General features: G+C 31.8%; 2 protein-coding genes across 4 annotated transcripts; one reads left to right on the top strand and one right to left on the bottom strand.

The window, feature by feature from the left end:
* Window positions 1–1,560: 1,560 nt before the first annotated feature.
* LOC105966226 (PHD finger-like domain-containing protein 5A) lies at window positions 1,561–5,257 on the top strand. Of its 3 annotated transcripts, none has more exons than XR_016031359.1 (3): window positions 1,561–1,705; window positions 1,830–1,896; window positions 4,606–5,257. XR_016031359.1 is itself a non-coding variant. In XM_012990792.2 (3 exons), exon 3 carries the CDS (start codon window positions 4,571–4,573, stop codon window positions 4,901–4,903), a length of 333 nt encoding a protein of 110 aa, XP_012846246.1. In that variant the 5' UTR covers window positions 1,564–1,705; window positions 1,830–1,896; window positions 4,557–4,570; the 3' UTR covers window positions 4,904–5,257. The 3 variants fall into 3 exon arrangements, 2 of the variants coding, with proteins under 2 accessions (XP_012846246.1, XP_088674683.1); XM_012990792.2 differs by having other exon boundaries at window positions 1,564–1,705; window positions 4,557–5,257; XM_088818557.1 differs by lacking the exon at window positions 1,830–1,896 and having other exon boundaries at window positions 1,587–1,705; window positions 4,557–5,257.
* Window positions 5,258–17,672: 12,415 nt separating this feature from the next.
* Window positions 17,673–21,772, bottom strand: LOC105966104 (receptor protein kinase TMK1). The gene is made up of 2 exons (XM_012990650.2): window positions 18,974–21,772; window positions 17,673–18,445 (listed from the first exon to the last, which is right to left on the bottom strand). Exons 1-2 carry the CDS (start codon window positions 21,252–21,254, stop codon window positions 17,913–17,915), a joined length of 2,814 nt encoding a protein of 937 aa, XP_012846104.2. The 5' UTR covers window positions 21,255–21,772; the 3' UTR covers window positions 17,673–17,912.
* Window positions 21,773–22,224: the final 452 nt, after the last annotated feature.

The following is a 22,224-nucleotide window of genomic DNA, read 5'->3' as shown; positions in this document are numbered from 1 at the left end:
CTGATATATACAGGCCAAAAACATATATTATGATCATCTTGCTTCAAAATGTAGAGTTCTAATGAGATAAAATGAGTACAAAAGTGATAATATTCTATATAATCTCGAAGATTCCACTAAATTTGAGGAGTTGAGGCGGTAGTTGTAATTATCCAAACAAGATGGATTTTTTTGTAATTTGACCATACCTCATGGAATTGTAACTTACCCTATTTTCCTACATACCAAATAAACCAAATAATATCATCTCATTATAATATTTTATTTCCTGGTTTTTCCGTTTCAATAACAGAAATTAATATACTTTCTGATTTTTTTGTATATAACATTTGAGTGTGAACATATATTTAAAAGTTGTAAAAAAAACTACCTAGGGCTTATTTGACTAAATTTTATTTTAAACAGCTAATAAACTCTTACATTAAAAAATAGTTTAAGATCTTAAAAAAAAAAAGGATAGAGATATTTTTTTAAAAACTATTTTCTCGTTTTCTGAATTTTTGAGATTTAATAAAAATAAAAAAATGGCTGCGGCTATATGCAATACTAATTCCACTTGTGCAAGACCAAATTAAAGAAAGATTCCAAAAGATTCCATTTTATTAAGATGAAATGACAAATATACCCATAAATTAAATTGTCTTTTGTTTGCTCATGCAAGACCAAATAAAAAATAATAAAAAATTATGAAACAACTAAATTTCGACATTAAGGTGTCGAATATATGTCCATAAATTCGACACCTTAATGTCGAAATTTAGTATATTTGGACTAATTTGCTAACAGTTAAAGTTCGACACTAAGGTGTCGATTTAATCGACATCTCAATGTCAATTTTTACCTATAAAATTCGACATGTACATGTCGACTGTGTCTGCATGGAATTTTTTTTTAAAAAAAATATGAAACAACTAAATTTCGACATTAAGATGTCGAATATATGTCCATAAATTATTCGACACCTCAATGTCGAAATTTAGTATATTTGGACTACTTTGCTAACAATTAAATTTCGACACTAAGGTGTCGATTTTGTACTAAAAAATCGACATCTCAATGTCGATTTTTGCCTATAAAATTCGACATGTACATGTCGACTGCGTCTGCGCGAGATTTTTTTTTGGGAAAACGATATTCTAGCTAAAAAAACACATAAATGCATATTTTCTTGGGTTTTTCCATCGTAGATTCTTCTATTTTGATGTCTTCTGACTCCATACTTACCATCTTTGTAAGATTTGTTGAGTTTTGATAATTTTGAATGTTTAGGTTTTGTGGGTTTATAGATGAGGAAGAAGAAAGGTTTTGATGGAGAATGTGAGAGTTGGTCTTGTGGTTTTGTGATAGGGCTTTTTTTCTTTTTTTTTTGAGTTTTTGGTATTGCACATTTGAAATTTTCATTTTTTTAACAAGTAAGGGTATTACAGTATTTATACATTAAAAAATTCAATTTGGTCTTGCACAAGTGGAGTAAGTCTTGCATATAGCAGCAGCCTAAAAAAAATATCAAACACTTTGTAAAAACTTAATTAAGTTTTTAAACATAAAACGTCGTCGTATTGCCTCTATTTCTTTCCCACTCTAATACTTTTCGGTTTTTCCAGAATTTTCCCCAATACTCGCAATTACAAACTCGTCTGCCTACTGCCCTTTCCCTCCTCGGAAAATTCTCTGGAAGTTGTGCACAAATTTCTCAAATACAAAGGTGAGTTTTTTTCCCCTAAATCCTACCCACCGTTAACTACTTGGTGGCGGTGGACCGCCGTCTGGCCGCCTTTTGTCCGCCGCCGTTCACGTCGTTCCTCTACTTATTTAAAAACTCTTTTCAGGTTTCGCTGCAAATTGCTGAGGAACACTTTTTTTTTTCCTTATTGAAGAAACTGAGGAACACTTAAGGTTAGGATTGTTTTTTTTTTTTCTTTTAATTATGTCATGCGCATTATTGTTTTGGTAGGTTTGAGCTACAAATTTGGGGCTTTCACGTTGGTTAATTTTAATTTCGGCTAGTAATTTTAGAGAGAGGTAGGGGGGAACTGTGTTGGAGAGACATTGTTGATGTTGTTGTATTAACTGATGCCAATATTTACAGGTGTGTGTGTGTGTGTGTGTGTGTGTGTGTGTGTGTGTGTGTGTGTGTGTGTGTGTGTGTGTGTGTGTGTGTGTGTGTGTGTGTGTGTGTGTGTGTGTGTGTGTGTGTGTGTGTAAGTTAGTTGTCTTTCGTTCTCATCGGTCGTGATTTGAATTTTTTTTTCCTTTCGATTTCTGAATTGTGATGTTTACGTTTCGATGCCTCGGACGTTGGATAGTGGTGAATTTTTTTAGTCTAGGTGAATCTAATCAGGTTGCATAGGCTTCTTACATGTGCAAGCATTCCGAGTCGTGGCATTTCGAACCCCTATGAAACATGGAATACAGGAAGAAAAAGAAAATGTATGAAAAAAAATGACCATGATATATAATTGGATCTATCTATTTTTGACATTTGAGATTCTTCAGGATAGTGTAATTTGATTTGATATCTAATGATGCATATCCTTCTTCTAATGATCAATGGCCTTTTGCGATTTCGATATGAGTTCCGAAAACCTGAAGATATAATCCATTCGTATACCGTATGTGATAGTTTCATTCTTTATCCACTGACTTTCTTATTATTGTGCTCATTAGATTTGATTGTCGTACTTTAAAGTTTCGATTGTATTCCCACTGAGGGTTGATAAAATAAATTGTCTAGGCTCTCGTGTGTTTCTTTGCCAAACATTGCCCCGTTAGTTTCGGGCAGCCCGACTTGTGGGCTTGATGAACATGGACAAACCATCCCACGTGTACAGATGAGCCTGATTTATCCTTTGGAGCCTATGTATTAACAGTTGGCTAAAATTTCTTTTTTGTCCTAGCTTTAGTTAAGGGTAGCCTACCCTTTCTCCCTAAATCTCAAGGAAGTAGGTACTTCCTTACCACCGACCGCATTATGAAGCACGAATATGGACTTTCCGATACTATCCTCGAATATTGAAGCCTGAAAAAGGATGAAAAATCACATAATACCAGCGACATCTTTCCAAACTTCCTAAACTTTTGTTTTGAGAAATGTTAATATTTTCTATAGAATTTTGGGGGGAAAAAAACAAGGTAGTGAGGGGGCAGAGCAAAAAAAGACGAGAATTTTTTTATTTTGAAAGGTAGTGAGTAGAAGTAATTGATTTAGGGTTTTCAGGGAAATGTAGTTTCAATTTCATTTTCTAATCCATGAAAAGGAACATAAACGAAAAAGATTGTTCTGTGTCCTCAATAATAACATGAAGTGGCTGTAAAAATATCTAACTAATTAATTATCTAGCATATTTACATCCTTCTTTTAATCTTGCTATGTATCTATCGCTCTCTCGTCCAATGACAAAAAGTAAATGAACCCCGAAGATTCATTTGGTTCAATGCATTTGAATCAGATTGTATTGTGACCCTGTACTTGTCAATTCAAGTCTTTTAGATTTATTTTTCTCATGGACCATTTTCTAGTGAAAATGAATATTACCATTCTATGCTTTGATTTTGGAATATTAATGCGTATAGCCAACTATAGTCCATGAAAATCATGATGATGACTGTATTTATTGTATTATAGCTCGGAAAACACCCTCAAAACTATTTCTACTGGTTTGCACAGAGCAACAAAATTCCTCCTCCTTGTCTTTTGCCTTTAGTTTTACGTCTGTTTGTTTATAGTTTTCTGGTTTATGCGTTAAAAATCGAGCCATGTTCCCTGTTTATATTGTACTTCTAACTAGATACCTTTCTTGCTTACGCTTATGGAACCACACCAAGTCCTTGCTTACTTGATTTCCCTGGTTAACTCTTATTGGGGAAGTTTTTTCTCGACATGTACAACGAGATAGAACAATAGGAATGATGCATGTGTAATTATGGTTCAGTCGCCAAATGAAATTCGTAGCATCAAACTTAAAATTATAGTCAATAGCAGAACGGGCTGAATAGTCCATGCGTAATAATCTAGCTCTTCTTGAAATAGAGATTATAATACATTATACCTCTCATAATACACAATGGAATAAAGTGGACATTTCCAGTTTCGAAATAGAGGGTTGTGCTAGCTGCTGCTATTTGTCGAAAGTGAGCTGTATCAGTAGGCAGAATTTTTCTTGAAGTGGCCTAGGGCGAATTAAAATTTGGTTACGATAAGCTTTCTATAGCTGTGATTTGGCACTCAAATTTTGGTTCGTATAATATTATCTTACTCTTTTCTCACGAGCTGTCGATCTAAGGGAGTTTTGTTTCTGAAATTCTGCACTTTATACACTAGTGTAGGTAGCTGGTTGATATCTGGAATAATTGACTAAGAAATAATCCTCAATATTAGTAAGGAAGCACCGTTTTATAAACTATTTGCCTCTTGTCGGAATATATCACGAGTCGAGACATTGATGAATTTGATGATTTATGTCCCCTAGATATTTCCTTAAGCCACTGATTCGTAACTGCAAAAAAAGAAAAAAGTGTCTTCTTATTTAATATAGCCTCTATTTACTTGATCTCAGGTTCTTGAAAAACCATGGCGAAACATCATCCTGATCTGATTATGTGCAGAAAGCAGCCCGGAATTGCAATCGGGCGCCTTTGCGAGAAATGCGATGGCAAATGTGTAATTTGCGATTCCTACGTACGCCCTTGCACTCTAGTTCGAGTTTGTGACGAGTGCAATTACGGGTCATTTCAAGGTCGTTGCGTCATATGCGGAGGTCCGGGCATTTCAGATGCGTACTATTGCAAAGAGTGCACGCAGCAAGAAAAAGATAGGGATGGCTGTCCGAAGATAGTCAATCTCGGGAGTGCTAAAACTGACCTATTCTACGAACGCAAAAAATACGGTTTTAAAAAGAGATGATTTTATTCTGAGGGTGGAATTTATTTTCGTGGATTTGTATACTTCTAAGGGTGTTGTATTTTGTTTTGTACTATGAACTTCATGTCGAAGGAGGTGATATTCGTAGGTAACGAAAGATAGTTAGGATTTTTCGTATTTTCGTATTTTCTTATTTTCAGGGAGTTAATTATTATGTGCTACAAGTCAGCCCTTATTTTTCTTATTATATCATTCACATTGTTGGGTGATTCTTTTGGGAACACTAGTGTGTTCATTCGGTAAAACCGTACCGAATTATGTCGCAATTTCGGTACTTCGAAAATTTGTACTGTTTTACCGAACCGAAATATGTACGGTTTTCTACTGAATTGATTTGATTTTTTCGGTTGGGTACTGGTAAAACTCATTATATATATATATATATATATATATATATATATATATATATATATATATATATATATATATATATATATATATATATATATATATATATAATGTGCAAAAATCTTTACCGAGTGCTGAATCGGATTTTCGGTTCGATATTTGGCACGTACTGAATTTATAGTTGGTTCGAACGATTTACTTGATATTTTCAGGTGCTTAGAAAGTAATTTTCTTTGCTAGATGTAGGTAGTCAGTCTATATTTTCTTTGTTGAAATATAAATTTAAGAGACAATTTCCAAGTTTTTATTTTATTTTTGTGGTTTTTTTCGAAACCAACAAACAAAATTCAAACTAAAAAAGTCAAAGTTGACCCAATTAATTTAGACTCCCGATAAAGAAAAGCAAGCACCAATAATAATTAATAAACCATCACAAATTGTACACATGCTGCCTGCATAAATAGAGAAAAATTGGTCCACCCAATAATTGCAATTAAAAAGAGTGGTAGCGGCCATCTTTGCAGTAATTGCGGCCAAAAATTAATCAGTTTGGGGAGCAGAGATTTGGTGAACTAATAAATATTAAATAAATCTATTTATCTTGCAAATTAATTTTAATTTGGTGGCCCAATAAATTATTTTGGTCAATAGAGTAGCCTTTCTTTTGTAGCCCTAGGGGCCAACAAGCCAAGCTTGTCAGGTAAAACAAACCAATGGACACGTGGGCCCGTAAAATAAACAATTTTTTTCACTTCCAAAATAATTGATTTTTTTTTTTTTTTGTCCTGTTTGATATATCCAAATATAAGTTATATAAGATATATATGAACGTAATAAACACGAGGCCAACTTAAGAAATTCTAATGGCATATTTTTAAAAAAATTAAATAATATATTTTAACAAAATCCTGATAGTTTCGATAGTGTTTTTATTTATATATATAATTTTTTTTCTCTCTTTTGCATAAATCAATGTGAATTTATTTGTAATATTTAAATTTTCTTCATTTAAGCATTTCCGTGCATCGCACGGGGAGAATTGCTGGTTATAATAATAGGAAAAAGTTTCACCCGTTCATTTTGTCTAAATACTCTAAATTGAAACTCTCCGGTTGGCAAAAACGTAGTTTTGGACTTCGACGCCATGTGCAACAGCTGTCAAGACACTACTGTTTGGATATCAAACACATCAACAGTTGCATACGACACCACCGTCTGCTCATCAAACACATACAGCATCGTCGAGGCACCATTGTCTACACATCAAAGTTCAAACACCTCCACCACTGCCGAGGAGACTAGACATTACAACACGTCCATCGCCGGAGTTGAAACAACCCTTCTCTCAGAAACCGATAACTTCCTCCTCTACGGCCCCGACCAATGCATCGCGTGGCAGAGCTTCTCCCATTTGTCTGATACACCTCGATTTTCTTCCATCGATTTTAGTAAAATTATTTAACATATTACATAATTGATTAATAAATCAACAATTTGGAAATTAATCAATTTTAGTATGGTTTAAAATTTTAATCAACTATAATCGATTACTAAAATTAATTAGGCAAACAACATAGTCTATGCACGTTCAATTTAACCCATAATTTCGCAAAATAGATAAGGAGGTTATTACTAATTTATCTCTAAATGGTGTACCTATTTCAATGTTATTTTAGAAAATGGTGAATTTTCACTATTTTTTTCCTTTTTTGTATATAATAATTTCGATCTGATCCATCGAATTTACGTCCAATGCAAGGCCTTCACACGTATGACTATACGTAACACGCTTCCATGTGATAATTTTTTAAATTACTCATTGGGTGATTAGTGGTTACACAGTGATAATTATCTATATATAATATAAAAAGAGAATCTATGCTCTATATGATTGACATGTGGCAAATGATGATGTCATTTGTCAAAATTGCTTAGTTGGAGTTCAATTGATTAGGTGGATTCTTCAATTGATTAGGTGGCATTTTTATTTATGGATGTTTTTTAGTTCTTTCCTATTTTACATTTACACAATCATTTAATAATTACCACATGTATATATATTATTTCCAAAGTTAATATTTTATAAATTCGAAATAAAAAAAATCTTATTTATCTTTTCAGTATTTCAAAATATTTTTATTGAAAAAAATTCATGAAACTCAATTTTTTTACGAATATTCAAATATTTTTTATAAAAAAAATGTTTTTTTAAATACTAAAATATTAAAATAAAGGAATATGTTGTTATTGTTGTTGTTTCATGCATTTAATATTTCATGCATTTAATATCCTATAAATTCGAAAAATATTTTTTTTTAATAGTTTAAATTTTCGAAATATATTTTCCACCTATATTTTTTTAAAATTCAGAAAACTCAATCTTTAATGTATAAATATTCAATTTTTTTATATCATGTATATATTTTCGAATTTTTTAATATTATGTATATATTTTTGATTTTTATTATATTATGTTTATATTTCCGTAATTTTTGTATTTTTTTTTTTGTATTTTTTTAGTATTAGATCTTTGAAATATATTATATTTATAGGATTTCACAAACTAATTCGAAATATCATGTTTTTAGGTAATTGTTTGATTTTTTTTCTTTTTAAATCAGATAGTATATATATTATGCTTTAAATATATTGAATTGTAACTAATTTCTAAGAAAAGATAAATCTTCAAATATTAATTTTGGCAAACATATCATAATTTTATTATTTGATTTGATAATGTGAAGGATTTAATATGGGAAAATAATATATTGATTTTATTTCCCATTTTGAGAATAAAATATTTACATGACACAATATTGTACCATAATTATTTAAATTTGCTTATTGATTTCCGGAAAAGAATGATTTCTTAACAATTAATTGATTTGTGCCTTAATTATGTATTATTTACCATTTTAGCAAACTAAAGACAAGTATAAAATCATTTTTACCCTACACTCATCACTTTCATCCAATTTCGTTCCAGAAAACTACAAATGTTCCATAAAGTTTCATTTTTTCTGTTAATTTTCTCATGCTTTATATTTATGCGTTTTTATTATTAATTATGTCGTATTCATACAATAATTATTTATAATTTTATTTACATATAAGATTGTATATCTAACATTTTATTTTGTTTGTTTATTATTGCAGATATAGTCGGCAAAGGTTTGTTTTTCGTACTGATTGATTATTTTATGTTAAGATTTAACTCCATAATAATATATCATTACATTAAATAATTGTCTTATTTGAAATTGCAAGGAAAAACTCAAGACTCAATGACAATATAGAGATTATAGGTAAGACTCAAGACTCGGTGACATCAAATAATTGTCTTTTTTGGATTGTGCCAAGAGAGCCGGTGAGTGGAGTTTGATTGGTCTACCAATTGTTCATACGAAATTATATATATATATATATATATATATATATATATATATATATATATATATATATATATATATATATATATATATATATATATATATATCTACAACGAGTATTGCCGCAGTACAAGATTTGTTGTGTATCATTTTCTTCTATGGTGCAAAAAGGACATTTTTTCCACTATGTTTAAGATTGTTGATACTATATGATTTGATTGCATTTAGTTGCTTATTTTAATTTCTTTAATGTTGATTTTCATTTTTTTTCAAATATCTATGTTGTTTTCTTAATCATTATGATTCATGTTGAGTAAAATTTTGTTCTGGTTATTCATCTGGACTTTTTACAATAATTCGGTACTTAGTGTAACGAAGAAATAATAATTTTTTTTATTTCTTACATGAAATATTTATTTTATTTTTCTAATCCATAAGTTCTTAGAAAATTTCGAAACAAATAAATATTTTGTATTATCTATAAATGAAACTGTTTGTTTTGGTTATTATAATTTTGTAAAATCTTTAATTATTAATTTAAATGTAAAAGTGAGCTTTTAGAACTATTAGTGTGCTGAAATATTTGAACTGTTCACATAACCTTAAATGTCTTAAATTATCAAACATATTGGTAGAAATATATTTTTATGTATATATATATAATAAAAAAATATCTTTAAAGAACTTTTAAAATAGTATATCATACTTTACCTTATTAAAATATATTTTTAATCATATTATTAATATACAATATTGGTATTATTGATAATACAACAAAATATTTACTAATGGGCAATTCGAGCTACTATGTAAAATATCGTATTTAGTTTGGTTACCTACATGAATATTACTTACTAAAAAAATCAGAACCCCAGCTACAAATAGGTGGTATATATATATATTTTTTTTTTTTTGCTAGATTTAGTTTCATATATTAATTGTCAATTTTGATATAATTTATCTTACATGTGTAACTAATTCTTACAATAGATATAATCAAAATAAATATAAAACATAATTTGACATGACGTCGATTTATTAAAACTTAAATACTATAATAACATTTAAATGAGTTTCTAAAAAAAACATTTAAATGAGTTATTACGACTCTGATTTTTAAGTTACAAAATATTTAAATATTTCTATGGGTCATTATTATACATGCATGTGGTGATATATTATAAAATATTTTAGTATTATGGACCTCACATATCTGAAAGTTATTAAATATATATTCGTACTTACTTTTTCCACAATTCCTATAAATGAAAAATAGTTACTTTTTTACATATAGTTACTAAAATATTTAATTGTACTAAGATATTTAAATATGCTATAAATTTAAGTAATGAAATTTTTAAGTTTTTTTTTGCTTAATCTTAGAGTTCTAAACATTACTGAAATAACATTTAAATGGCTATCTATACAATATCATAAATTGAATTCCTTTTCTTGACAATTTGCTTTTGATAAATTAGTAAACAAAATTGTAAGGTTTAAATATGTAAATATACAAAATTTTATTTTTATTATTATATATATATTCATAAATAGTTATATAGTGAAAATATTTATAAAATATAATGTAACATGTAAGAGTATATATATATATATATATATATATATATATATATATATATATATATATATATATATATATATATATATATATATATAATATAAGTATTGATATTGATATTGATATTTTCTCGGATATTGAAAATACCGTCAAATTCATTTAATCAAATAATGAACTACAGTCTATCATAAGAAATAAATATTATTAAGGATTGTTGTGATGATTCTAATATAAGGGCGAATGGCAAAAAAACTCATCACATGGGACTTAAATGCATTTTGGTACAAAAAAAACAATCTCTCTATTAAACTCATCCCCATGTCTTTAGTCTAAAATACCCTCCATAAAATAATTCTTATCAATTCCACCCATTATTCTCTAACTTCCTTAACATTACACATTGACCCCGAATTTAAACAAATATATCACATTAACCCCCCAAATTTTTTTTTTCAGAAAATAATTTTTTTTCTGAAATGTTTTTTTTCCGGCTAGATTCCGGCGTTGACTTTTTTTTTTTTTCTTTGAAAACTTTTTTTTTCCTGAAATTTTTTTCCGGCCGGTCAACCACCGTTGACCGCCGGTCTCCGGCATTGATTAATATTACTATCTTGACTACTAAATTACTGTCTCAGACAGTAATATTACTGTCTAGGACAGTAATATTATGAATATTATTTTCCCGAACAGTTATATTATTAATATTATTGTCTAAGACAGTTAAATTACTGTTGGAGACAGTAATTTAGCAGCCAAGGCAGTAATACTAATTAAAATAATTTTTTTTAAGAAAAAAAAAAAAAAGTCAATTAACAGTTAAATTACTGTCTCTGACAGTTAAATAACTGCTGGAGACAGTAATTTAGCAACGAATACAGTAATATTAATTAAAATATTTTTTTTAAGAATAGAAAAAGTCAATTAATAGTTAAATTACAGTCTCCGACAGTCAAATTACTGCTGGAGACAGTAATTTAGTAGCAAAGACAATAATATTTATTAAAATATTTTTGAAGGAAAAAAAAGTCAATTTACAGTTAAATTACTGTCTCCGACAGTTAAATAACTGCCGGAGACAGTAATTTAGCAGCCATGACAGTAATATTAATTAAAATATTTTTTTTAACAAAAAACAAAATTATAAAAAAAAAAAAAAAAAAGTCAACGCCGGACACCGCGGTCAACGGCAGTTCACCGGCCGGAAAAAAATTATGTGGAAAAAAAGTTTTTCAAAAAAAAAAAGTCAACGCCGGAGACCGGCGGTCTCCGGTGGTGGCGGGTCAAAATTTGGGTCAAAATTGAAATTATGGTTAAAATTGGTTAATTGATGAAATTTGGCTAAATTGGGGGTGTAAATCATGAAATTGTAGTTGAATTGGGTTTTAATGAATTAGGAGTAATTTTGGTATATATAAAGGGATTTTCCTTATTTGCAAATAAGTTTGAATGAACTGGATTTTTTTGAAAGACAAAAAAGTTGGATGTCCCCCTTTTAATTAAGTGTCCTTGTCATGGGTCTATTTGCCATTTACCCTTAATATAATTAATAATTTCATAAGAAGTCAAATTATTTAAAAAATTAGATAGATATAATATTAATAATATTTTAATTATACTATTTAGGTTATCCTTGCTTGAGTACTCATTGCTTATCTTTTCAGTAAGGTGCAATTTTTTTTGAATTTTAGAAGTCGGTCAATATGTATTTGCAATCTCTTTAGGTAGGATATTGCTTCATGTGCATATGATGTTGTAAATAGGTCAATAGGTTGGTGAAGATTTCATTTCTATTTGTCATAATACTTCAATCGTTTTTATTCAGATGGTTATTATGTCGGCATACGATCGATAACAAGTTTATCTAAGTTGAGGAAGTACATTTTTACTTTTTGGGGTAAAATACTAAATTTCTAATGTATTGTGACTCAATTTCATAAAACATTTAAACTTTGAGTATTAGAATGGGTTTATTATTATTAGTATTAGTATGAGTATTAGTATTAGCATTAGTATATATTAATATCAGTATTAGTATTAGTTGAGTATTTGCATTAGTATTAGTATTAATATTAGTATTAGTATTAGTATTAGTATTAGTATTAGTATTAGTATTAGTATGAGTATTTGTATTAGTATTAATATTAGTATTAGTATTAGTATTAGTATTAGTATTAGTATTAGTATTAGTATTAGTATTAGTATTAGTATTAATATTAGTATTAGTATTAGTATTAGTATTAGTATTAGTATTAGTATTAGTATTAGTATTAGTATTAGTATTAGTATTAGTATTAGTATTAGTATTAGTATTAGTATTAGTATTAGTGTTAGTAATGTGTTAGAATTGGTGTTAATATTAGTATCAATATCAGTATTAGGTGGCGGCTGCTAAAACATCGGATAAAGCAGAACACTCAAAAAGTCAATAAGACTCGGCTTAGTATTAATATTAGTATTGGGGTATTAGCATTGGTATATGTATTGGTATTAGTATTGGTATTAATATTGATATTAGTATGAGTATTCGTACGTGTATGTGTATGAACATGAATATTATTATTAGTATTAGTATGAATATGAGTATGAGTATGAGTATGAGTATGAGTATGAGTATGAGTATGAGTATTAGTCTTGGTATTAGTATTGGTATCGGTATCGGTATCGGTATCGGTATCGGTATTGGTATTGGTATTGGTATTGGTATTGGTATTGGTATTGGTATTGGTATTGATATTGGTATTGGTATTGGTATTGGTATTGGTATTGGTATTGGTATTGATATTGGACATTGGTATTGGTATTGGTATTGGTATTGATATTGGTATAAATATTAGTGTTGGTTTTAATATTGGTATTGATATTGGTATTAATATTGATATTAGTCTTAGAGCAACTCCAATGGGAGATATCAAAATGGAGCATTAAATATTCATTTGATAATTGATATAATACTTTGATACTTTTAGAAAAAAAATGATGGTTTTTTAGTTTGATACTTCATTTAGTTCTTGCATTGGAGTTGCTCTTAGTAATGATTTTAGTATTAATATTGATTTTTGTATTAATATTAGTATTAGTATTAGATGAATATTAATATAGTATTAGAGGTGACATGGACTATTATACGTCGCAATATGGAGAGTTAAGAGTAGAGGTGTCATGGACTATTATACGTAGTAATATGGAGAGTTAAGAGTATAGGTGGCATAAAAATATTCATCAAGCAGGAATAGACGACTAATATTACTTACAATAATGTCTACTAGGAAGTTTTTCAGAGAATATGAATGTACATCAGAAAATTGTATATTGTGATTCAAATATACATTTGTTGTTTGTATTTTTTATTTGTATAATTATTTTTCCGTGTTAGTTTACTTGCACTTTATGCTAATTTTATTGCATACTCCACTGAATTTGTTTTTTTTTAAATAAAGGTGATTTAGTACAAATTGTATTTATTTTTTACACTTTTAGGTGATTATGTTTCAGTAATGTGTATCACTGATTGCAATTGAACAACGAAAAATGTGCATGTTACTCGCAAAGAGAGTTATAAGCGATGTTAATGCATGTGCTCTAAATCACTACTTTGAGAATTAAGTTTATGTTAAGGATACGAGTGTATTGGACGAGAAAGTTGTACAATTTGGATTAAATGATGTATCTTAATTTTTATATCACAATTTTGGTATTTCATATTTTCTTTTGTCATGTACTTTATTTATATCGGTACTTAAATCAAATGGAATTGCTATTGTTTTTAAACTTTTTAGATTATATCGTAATATATATCAACTATTCAAAGTTTTCGTTCGATTATTTTATCTAAAACATATTTTCATTTTTTATATTACTCCCATGCCGATTAACATTCTCTTTTCATTCATAAAAATGTTTGATTTACCTCATCGTCGTGTTTTAGTCATTAAAAAATTGTACTTAGAATTGATCCCGTGCATCGCACGGGTGAATTACTAGTTAGTATTGAATATAAAAAATACGAAATAAATTTGTATGGCGTGATTCTAGGTTGATTTATGTCACAACAAGATTAAATTCAACCCCCCTTTTCAAAATTAAATGAAAATTAAAATCAGAAGAAAAAAGAATAATAATAAATCCCTTATTAAAATAACTGAAATGCTAAATCCCACACGGAAATTACTAAATCATGCACATAATAAAATTTCTTTCTCTCTCTAAAATCCCAAACGTGTCTATCTTTTTCTCTCCCCAAACAAGTTCTTCTTTTCCCCTCACGCTTGTAAAAAAAAATCATACTTGTAAAAAAAAATCATAAAACTAGTACAATAATCCGAGAATCGAACTTGAAGAAAATCTTCTCTAATTTATTCTACAATCAAGGTTATCATTTTGTCTCAAATTTATTCTTCGAATTAAGAGGGTTTTTTTTTTTGGGTGGAGGCACGCCAGATTGCAGCACCATAAGTTTTTTTTTTTTAATTGAATTCAATTACTTTATTTGTTATGGAAGGTGGTATATGGTGATAGAGAGAGAGCTCTGTCTGCTATGAGATTGACGTCCATGGCAGGCCAGCAGCGTGTGTGGGATTTTCTTTGGGGTGGGGGGTGGGCGGCTGGGTTAGAAGCAATAGATTTGTTTCTTTGTTTTTTTTTTTTTGTTTTTTTTTTTTGTTTTTTTTTTCTAATTCAATTCAATTTAATTATTTCTTAAATATTGTAATAAATATTTAATGTTAATAAAATTTTAACAAATTTTAATACTTTATAAATAGTGAATAAATGTTAAAAATATTTTCGAATTAAATAATAAAAAAATTAATAAATATTGAATGCATGTTTAATAAATATTTAATAATTAATAAATATTTAATAAATATTGAATAAATTTTAATAAATATTTAAACATTTCGGTAACTTCATAATGCTTCTGCGAGAGTTGTTTATGAGACTATATTTCGAAGTCAGATGATGATTATGCTTCCCGTAAATTATAAAGAGTATCCATTTTACCATCTGCTTGTAGAACTCCCTTCAACTAGATTTACAATTACAGTTTTTTGTATGAGAACATATTGTACTTTCTATATCTCTATTCTTTCGTTTCACCTATTTTTTTCCCAAAGCGATCATATGTAACGTATACCATATCACAAAAAGTATGACCTATACTTAGCTTAATATCATGGCTTTCAGCTGTGTCTCTCGCCCACTGTATTAGATCGTCTCTACAATTAAACAATTATACCCCTCGAAAATATTCCGAATAATGAACTTCCCCATTATCCTGAAAAATAAATAAATTATAACAAAAACTAATTTAAAAAAAAATAAAATAAAAAATAAAAAAAACGAATAGCATCTAAAGTAGAAGCGGGACGCATGAAAGACGGCGCCCACATTGAACGCGAATACAGTGTATTGCACGCCCAACATGTGCGCGCTATCTGTTTCGTCTTCTAGATTGTCCGCCCTCTGCCTATGACGATTTTTTGGCAAAAAAATTAAAATCTTAAATCCGATTGAAGTTAAAAGGTATTGAACTCATTAGTTGATGTAATTACGTAACAAAAAACGACTTTTGACGACTTTTTAGTATTTTGAAAATCCTAGAAAAAAGTTAGAGTGAAGTCGAGAAAATAGAGCGTAGAGAAAGAATTTTTTTTTTGTAGAGATAAAATATTTTTTTATTAATATGTGGGATTTAGTAAATTTTAGTGTGGAAAATCATAGAAAAAAGTTAGAGAAAATAGAGCCTAGAGAGAGAATATTTTTTTGTAGAGAGAGAATTTTTTTTATTTATGTGCGGGATTTAGTAACTTTTAGTGTGGGATTTAGCACCCCCTTAAAATAAACATTTGGAAATTAGTTTATTAATATTGCAAAAAGTAGAAACGGTGGTACCTTATTCTACATTATTATAATACCGATCATAGGTCAATATTTTAATCAAAATTAATAATATAAGATATTATATGAATAAAAAAATCGTGTCAGTGTGAATCTGCTCACACCGATCCCGAGAAACACCTTCACAGTTTGACTGCTATTAAAATAATAATTAAATAATTACTATTATTTTCCAAGTATGCACACGTAATCAGTGAGGAGTAAAAGATACTTCAGAAAGTACAAATATAATATAGGGAAAATTACTAAACACCCCTAATTTTAGACTAAATTAGAAAAACACCCTCATCTAACCTTAATTATCAAAATCCCCCAACTTTGTTTTTATCTTACACCGACTTCCTTACGGTCTGATGATTATTCACCGAAAATGCCTATTCTACCCCTACAAACGTGTCATTTCTTTATACTATTTTTTAAAGACAAAAAAAAATACTTAGATGGTCTTTACACAAAATCTTTATTCTTCTTAATATTTAAAACTTTTTAGTATTATCATTACTCTCTATGAGGCTAATTATTTTCTTTTAAATTAGCATGAAGAAATGCCACGCCCGCTAGGCTAGAATTTATACATTTTTGGAAAATATTCCCAACAATCAACAAAAATTCCGTGAAAATACATCGTAAGAAGGTCGGGAGAATTTTGATAATTATTGAAGGATGAGGATATTTTTTGTAATTTAATCTAAATTAAGAGGGATTTTCGTAATTTATCATAGAATATAGGACTAATTGGGTAGCAAATAAAAAAAATAAAAAAATGAAGCATGCAATAGAAGACAAGAAGCAGCATTCATTGAGTATAAATCAATCAGCAGCACATATATCGAAAGAGGCAAAGAAAAAGATTGTTGTAACCACGTCCTCTAATTATGTTCTTATTCTAATCAATCAATACTATAATAATATTCTTATAAAGCTGGCAACCAATATTTCCTTATCAGCACTACCCACTCTTTCTCTCTCCTCTATCTTCTCTCTCTCTCTCTACATCTTCATCATTATCCACCGATTAATTGATTGATACATATTTAATTTTGGGACCACAACATTCTTCAAACATCTTCTCACTATATTCTAATTTAACTCCAAGTGAACTCGCGTCAACTGATCCAAATTCGAATCGTCTTGCCGATTATTAATAAAGTTAACCTAGAGTGGTCGATAACTCTCGATGGTTATGCAAGCCCGGTGAACTTGTGCTAGCTGATCCAAATTCGAATCTCCTTACAAACGACTATTAGATCAAGTTTGTCACACAAAATTAATATACTCTGGTCTATATTTCTCGTATAGTTTGCAAGATCGGTGCATCATATGATCTAAATTAATTTAGTTCATACATGATAATATAGTTTTAAAATTACCAGACACAATTTGAATATATAAATTCATGTTCACTTCTAACTTATAGAACATTCTAACTATACATAAACACTCACACACATTTGAAAAGGGAAGGGAAATAAATCAATCCAAATACACACACACACACACACACACACACACACACACACACACAAATCAAGAATCCCAATTTGAAGTTTTAAAAAAAGATCCCATCCTTCCATATTTTTTTCCAATAAAAACAAGCAACAAAAGAAAATTTGAAAACTAGCTATCTCTGTTATTTTAAAAGAAAAAAAATAAAGAGTGCATCACCTCAACCTAAAAAATACAATATAGCTTCAAGACAAGTCAAGAATGGGAGACAAATCCCCTGCAAACACAACATCCATTTGAGAGGAGAAGAACACAATCTCCCAAGATTAAATCCTCACCGTCCATCTCCCGATCTAAACGAATCCGCAAAACCAGAAGGCCGAGTAGGTATACTCGTCTGCGTATTATCGTTGCTACTCCCAATATAAGAAGAAGATCCATCCACACCGCTCATTCCTTCCAAAGCCTGCCATTTCTTGAGCGCCTGAGGCAGAGTCATGTCGTAATCGATTCCATAAGCATCTTCCGGGTCGGTAGATTCCGAGGGCTTCCAAAGTTCGGCGAGAGAAGAGAGTACGTTGACAGCATGGCACATGTCGGGCCTCTGGTAGGGTTCGCGGGCCGAGCAGTGGCCGGCCAGCTCAGCGACCGTGCTGATGCTAGCGAGGGTTTCTTCGTCCAGGTCGAGGGTTGGGTCGATGGCTTTGTGGAAGGTGTCTTTGCTGACTAGGTTCCGGCGGAACCATGGGACTAGGTGCTGGCTCTCGTCTGGCTGAGACTCGTCTAGGGCTTTTCGTCCGGTGATCATTTCCATTAGGATTACTCCGAAGCTAAACACGTCGATCTTTGTGCTCACTCGCCCCGTCACTGTACAAATTTAATCATTCTTGATTTAGACATTGTAAAATAACGACATACACGTAATATACATATTCGGTAAGATGTTTCTAGACCATCACACAGAGCTAATGGGATTTTGGATTAGTTGAGGCAGTTGTAAGTAATTATAAGAAGAACGAAATGAAACGAAAAACAAAAATTGTAATCCAACTCATTGATTTGTGTCCACTCGTATTGTTTGTGGCATTGGGTGTAAAAAATCAGAATCCTTCAAATCCAAGATAAATATACATCAGGATGCATTTGGATTGAAGGATTTGAAATGACTCCAAACGGGAAGGGATTATCATACCAATGCAACTAGTGAATGAACAAATATCAATCCATATAGCAACTAACCAAAAGGGAATCAAAGAACTACAATCATATATATATATATATATATATATATATATATATATATATATATATATATATATATATATATATATATATATATATATATATATATATATATATATATCAAGAACCAATTCAAAGGAAATAATGTTTTACCTGCATATTCCGGTGCAAGATAGCCAAATGTTCCAGCCAATCTAGTAGCAATCGACGCTTGTCCATCAGCAAGCCGAACAAGCCCAAAATCTGCAACTTTAGCCCTCATATCATCTCCAAGAAGAATATTCGACGGTTTAAGATCCCTATGAATAAAACTCTGCTGAGCCAATCCATGCAAGTACTCAACGCCTCTAGCAACATCCAACGCAACGGTCAACCGTTTAGTCCACTCCAAAGGCTTCAACCCTTCTTCCTTCCAGTTAAACAAGAACCGGCTAAGTGTGCCCTGTGGCATATACTCATACACAAGCAGCCTCTCGTTTCCATCCAAGCAATAACCAAGAAGAGCAACCAAATGTCTGTGTCGGACTTTCGTCAAAACAGCAATCTCGGATTGGAACTCGTCCAATCCCTTCTCACTCATCACACCAGATTCCATCCTCTTGACAGCAATCTTGGTTCCATCGTGCAGCTCCCCTTTGTAGACAGTACCGAATCCACCTCTTCCGAGTATGTTGTGTTCACTGAAATTGCCCGTCACATTTCTCAGGACTTGGATGGAAATTACCATATTGCCAGCCTCGACGATGTGGAGGTCGCTAGGCCCACTGCTTCCATGGCTATATGTCTCGCTGGTCCCCCCATTAACGCTCGAACCAGCTATAGTGATCTTAACTGCATCCTCTGAGCCAGAGTGACGAGGATGGATAACTGTGGTATGAGGAGATTGAACTCTGCCACTACGCTTCTTTTTAGTCTTGTAAAGGCAGAAAACAAGTGTACCGGCAAAGAGAAGCACACAAACTCCGCCAACTACTGAGCCCACAACAACTCCGGTCGAAGATTTCTTCTCGTTGCTATTTCCTGATCCATTACCATCAGAATCGGATCCAGGTGGACTACCTTGCTTAGTTGGGGGTGGGGTGTCTTTTCCAATATTAACATTTCCATCGGTCTTCACAACCACAGAGGTCCTAAAAGACGGAACTTTACCATAGATTTGGTTATTCGAAACGTCCAGCTCGACGAGGTTAGGCAGAGTCGTTAGCTCGTTCGGAATAGTTCCTGTCAAGAAATTATTCGATAAAATCAATCTCTGCAGAGAAAGGATCTTCGCAAAAGCAGGGGAAATCGTTCCACTGAGTCCCATTCCATGGAAATTCACTACAGTGATATTCCCATTGTTGCAGGTGATCCCTTTCCACGAAGCACAAGGATCGTTCCCTTTCCAATTCTCGGCTAACGAAGCCGGATATCCTAAATCCTGCGCCACACTAAGCAAATTATTGACCCTTGGATCACATTCTACACCAGGATCGGGTAAACAAAAGCTGTTAGTATTCACAGACATATCCACCTGCACCGAGCTGCTAAACTGAGGGGTTTTCCCTTGCAGCATATTATTCGTCAAATTCACCACCGTGAGGGATTTCAGCCCTACCAAAGAATCGGGCACCGGTCCAGTGAAATCATTGTCCCTTAAACTCAACTTCTGCAGCTGAACTAACGGGGTGAAATCAGGTAACGGACCGGAGAACGAATTCCCGTGCAACCAAACCTCACTCAACTGAGTCATGTTCTGCAAAACAGCTATAGAACCATTCAATGTCGAACCACCCTTCCGACTATTGAGCCACAAAGACTGAATCGAAGAGCCCGCAAACGAAGAGGGCAACGGGCCCTCGAGATTGTTGAACGACAAATGCAATTTGGTCAAGCTCGAAAAAGTGTCCGAACCGAGAAATTCCGGCAGAGGGCCGGTGATATTTGTCGAGGTAGCGGAAAACGTTTGTAGAGTGGATGCGTTTCTGAGACCATCGGGAATTTGCCAGGGGCTAAACGGGTTGTAATCCAAGTAAACATCTTGTAAAGAGGTCATACCGTTGAAGAAATCGGGTGGGATGGATGTGAAATTGTTGTTGCTGAGTAGGAGGGACTGGAGCGAGTTCAACCCGGAGAAACTCGGGAGCGGACCAGTGAGTTGGTTCTGTTGGACTTCGAATACTTGCAGAGAGGTGAGGTTGTTCAGGTTCGGCGGGAGGGTGCCGCCTTGGAGGTTCTGATTCCCGATTTGGATCCGGGTCACCCGCCCGTCTCTCGAGCACGAGACGCCCTTCCACTTGCAGGTGTCCGAGTCGGCCCACCCGAGTTCACTCGGTGGGTTTAGGCTTTTCTTAAAGTCCTGCATCACCGCCGCATCGCCGGACTGCGAGTGAGCGACGGCGGCCAACAGCGAACAGAAGGCCAGAAAAAGCAGCCGTGAGTCCATTCTGGACATAAAACCCTCCGCCGCCGGAGAGAATTATTTTTTCAATTTTATTTTTCCTCGAGAAAAATTCTTCTGGTGCTCGTATGGCGGAAACCCTCACACGGGTATAGAAATGAGATAATACATATACATACAGAAAAGATGGCAACAGATTATTTTCCTTTTATGCGTTTATTTTGTTTCCCTTCTCTCTCTGCACACTCTAATTCCTGAATTAAGGAAAGTAGTGTGTGTACTGTGAGAAAGTGATAGAGAGAGAAAGAAGAGAGAGAGAGGTTTGGGGGAGGGGAAAAGGTAGGGGTAAATTCGGGAAAGAAGTGTGTGTAGTGTGTGCAGTGCTTTTTTCTCTCCCACCATTAAAAGCGGGTGTGGTGCGTAATTCGGAGAACTGTGTGTGTTTTTTTGGGGGAGAGAAAGGATTACAGCTGGCACATGCGCGTGGGGCCCACTTGTGAATTTAAAAAAAGGGTTTTTTTGGAGAGGAGTTGTGGTGGGCATGTTTTTTTAAGGGTGAAAAATGTCACTTTGGGAATTCTTTTCTCTCTCTCTCTAAATTATAAAAGTCTCTTTGGGATGTACGGGTAACAAATATTATTTGGTTGGGGTATAATCGTAATTGCAGAATATACATTTATGGTGTTTTTCTTTCCTGTGGAGAATTAAATTTTACAGCATACAGAATTTATTATGGTTTATCCCTTTTCTTTTTAGGTTTACGCCCTTAAACTATCTTATATTTAACATTTACCCTTATAAAATATCGTTTTTAACACTTTACCCCCTCGAGCACTATTTAATTGAATTTTAAATTTTAAAACACTATAATCCTCCTGAATTTTAAAATTTAAAAGACATTAATACCATTGGTTTTTATTGGATAAAATATTTTGAAAGTTAATCCAATTGATTAATCAAAATATGAACTGAATAATCGGCCCAAAATTAAATTTTATCTTGAGTTGGTAACGCATAACAATCT

The sequence above is a fragment of the Erythranthe guttata genome, chromosome 5 (assembly GCF_056151865.1).
Source record: "Erythranthe guttata isolate IM_541 chromosome 5, IM_541, whole genome shotgun sequence".
Classification (NCBI taxonomy): domain Eukaryota; kingdom Viridiplantae; phylum Streptophyta; class Magnoliopsida; order Lamiales; family Phrymaceae; genus Erythranthe; species Erythranthe guttata.
The sequence above is the reverse complement of the archived record's forward strand: the minus strand, read 5'-3'. Positions and strand labels throughout refer to the sequence as shown.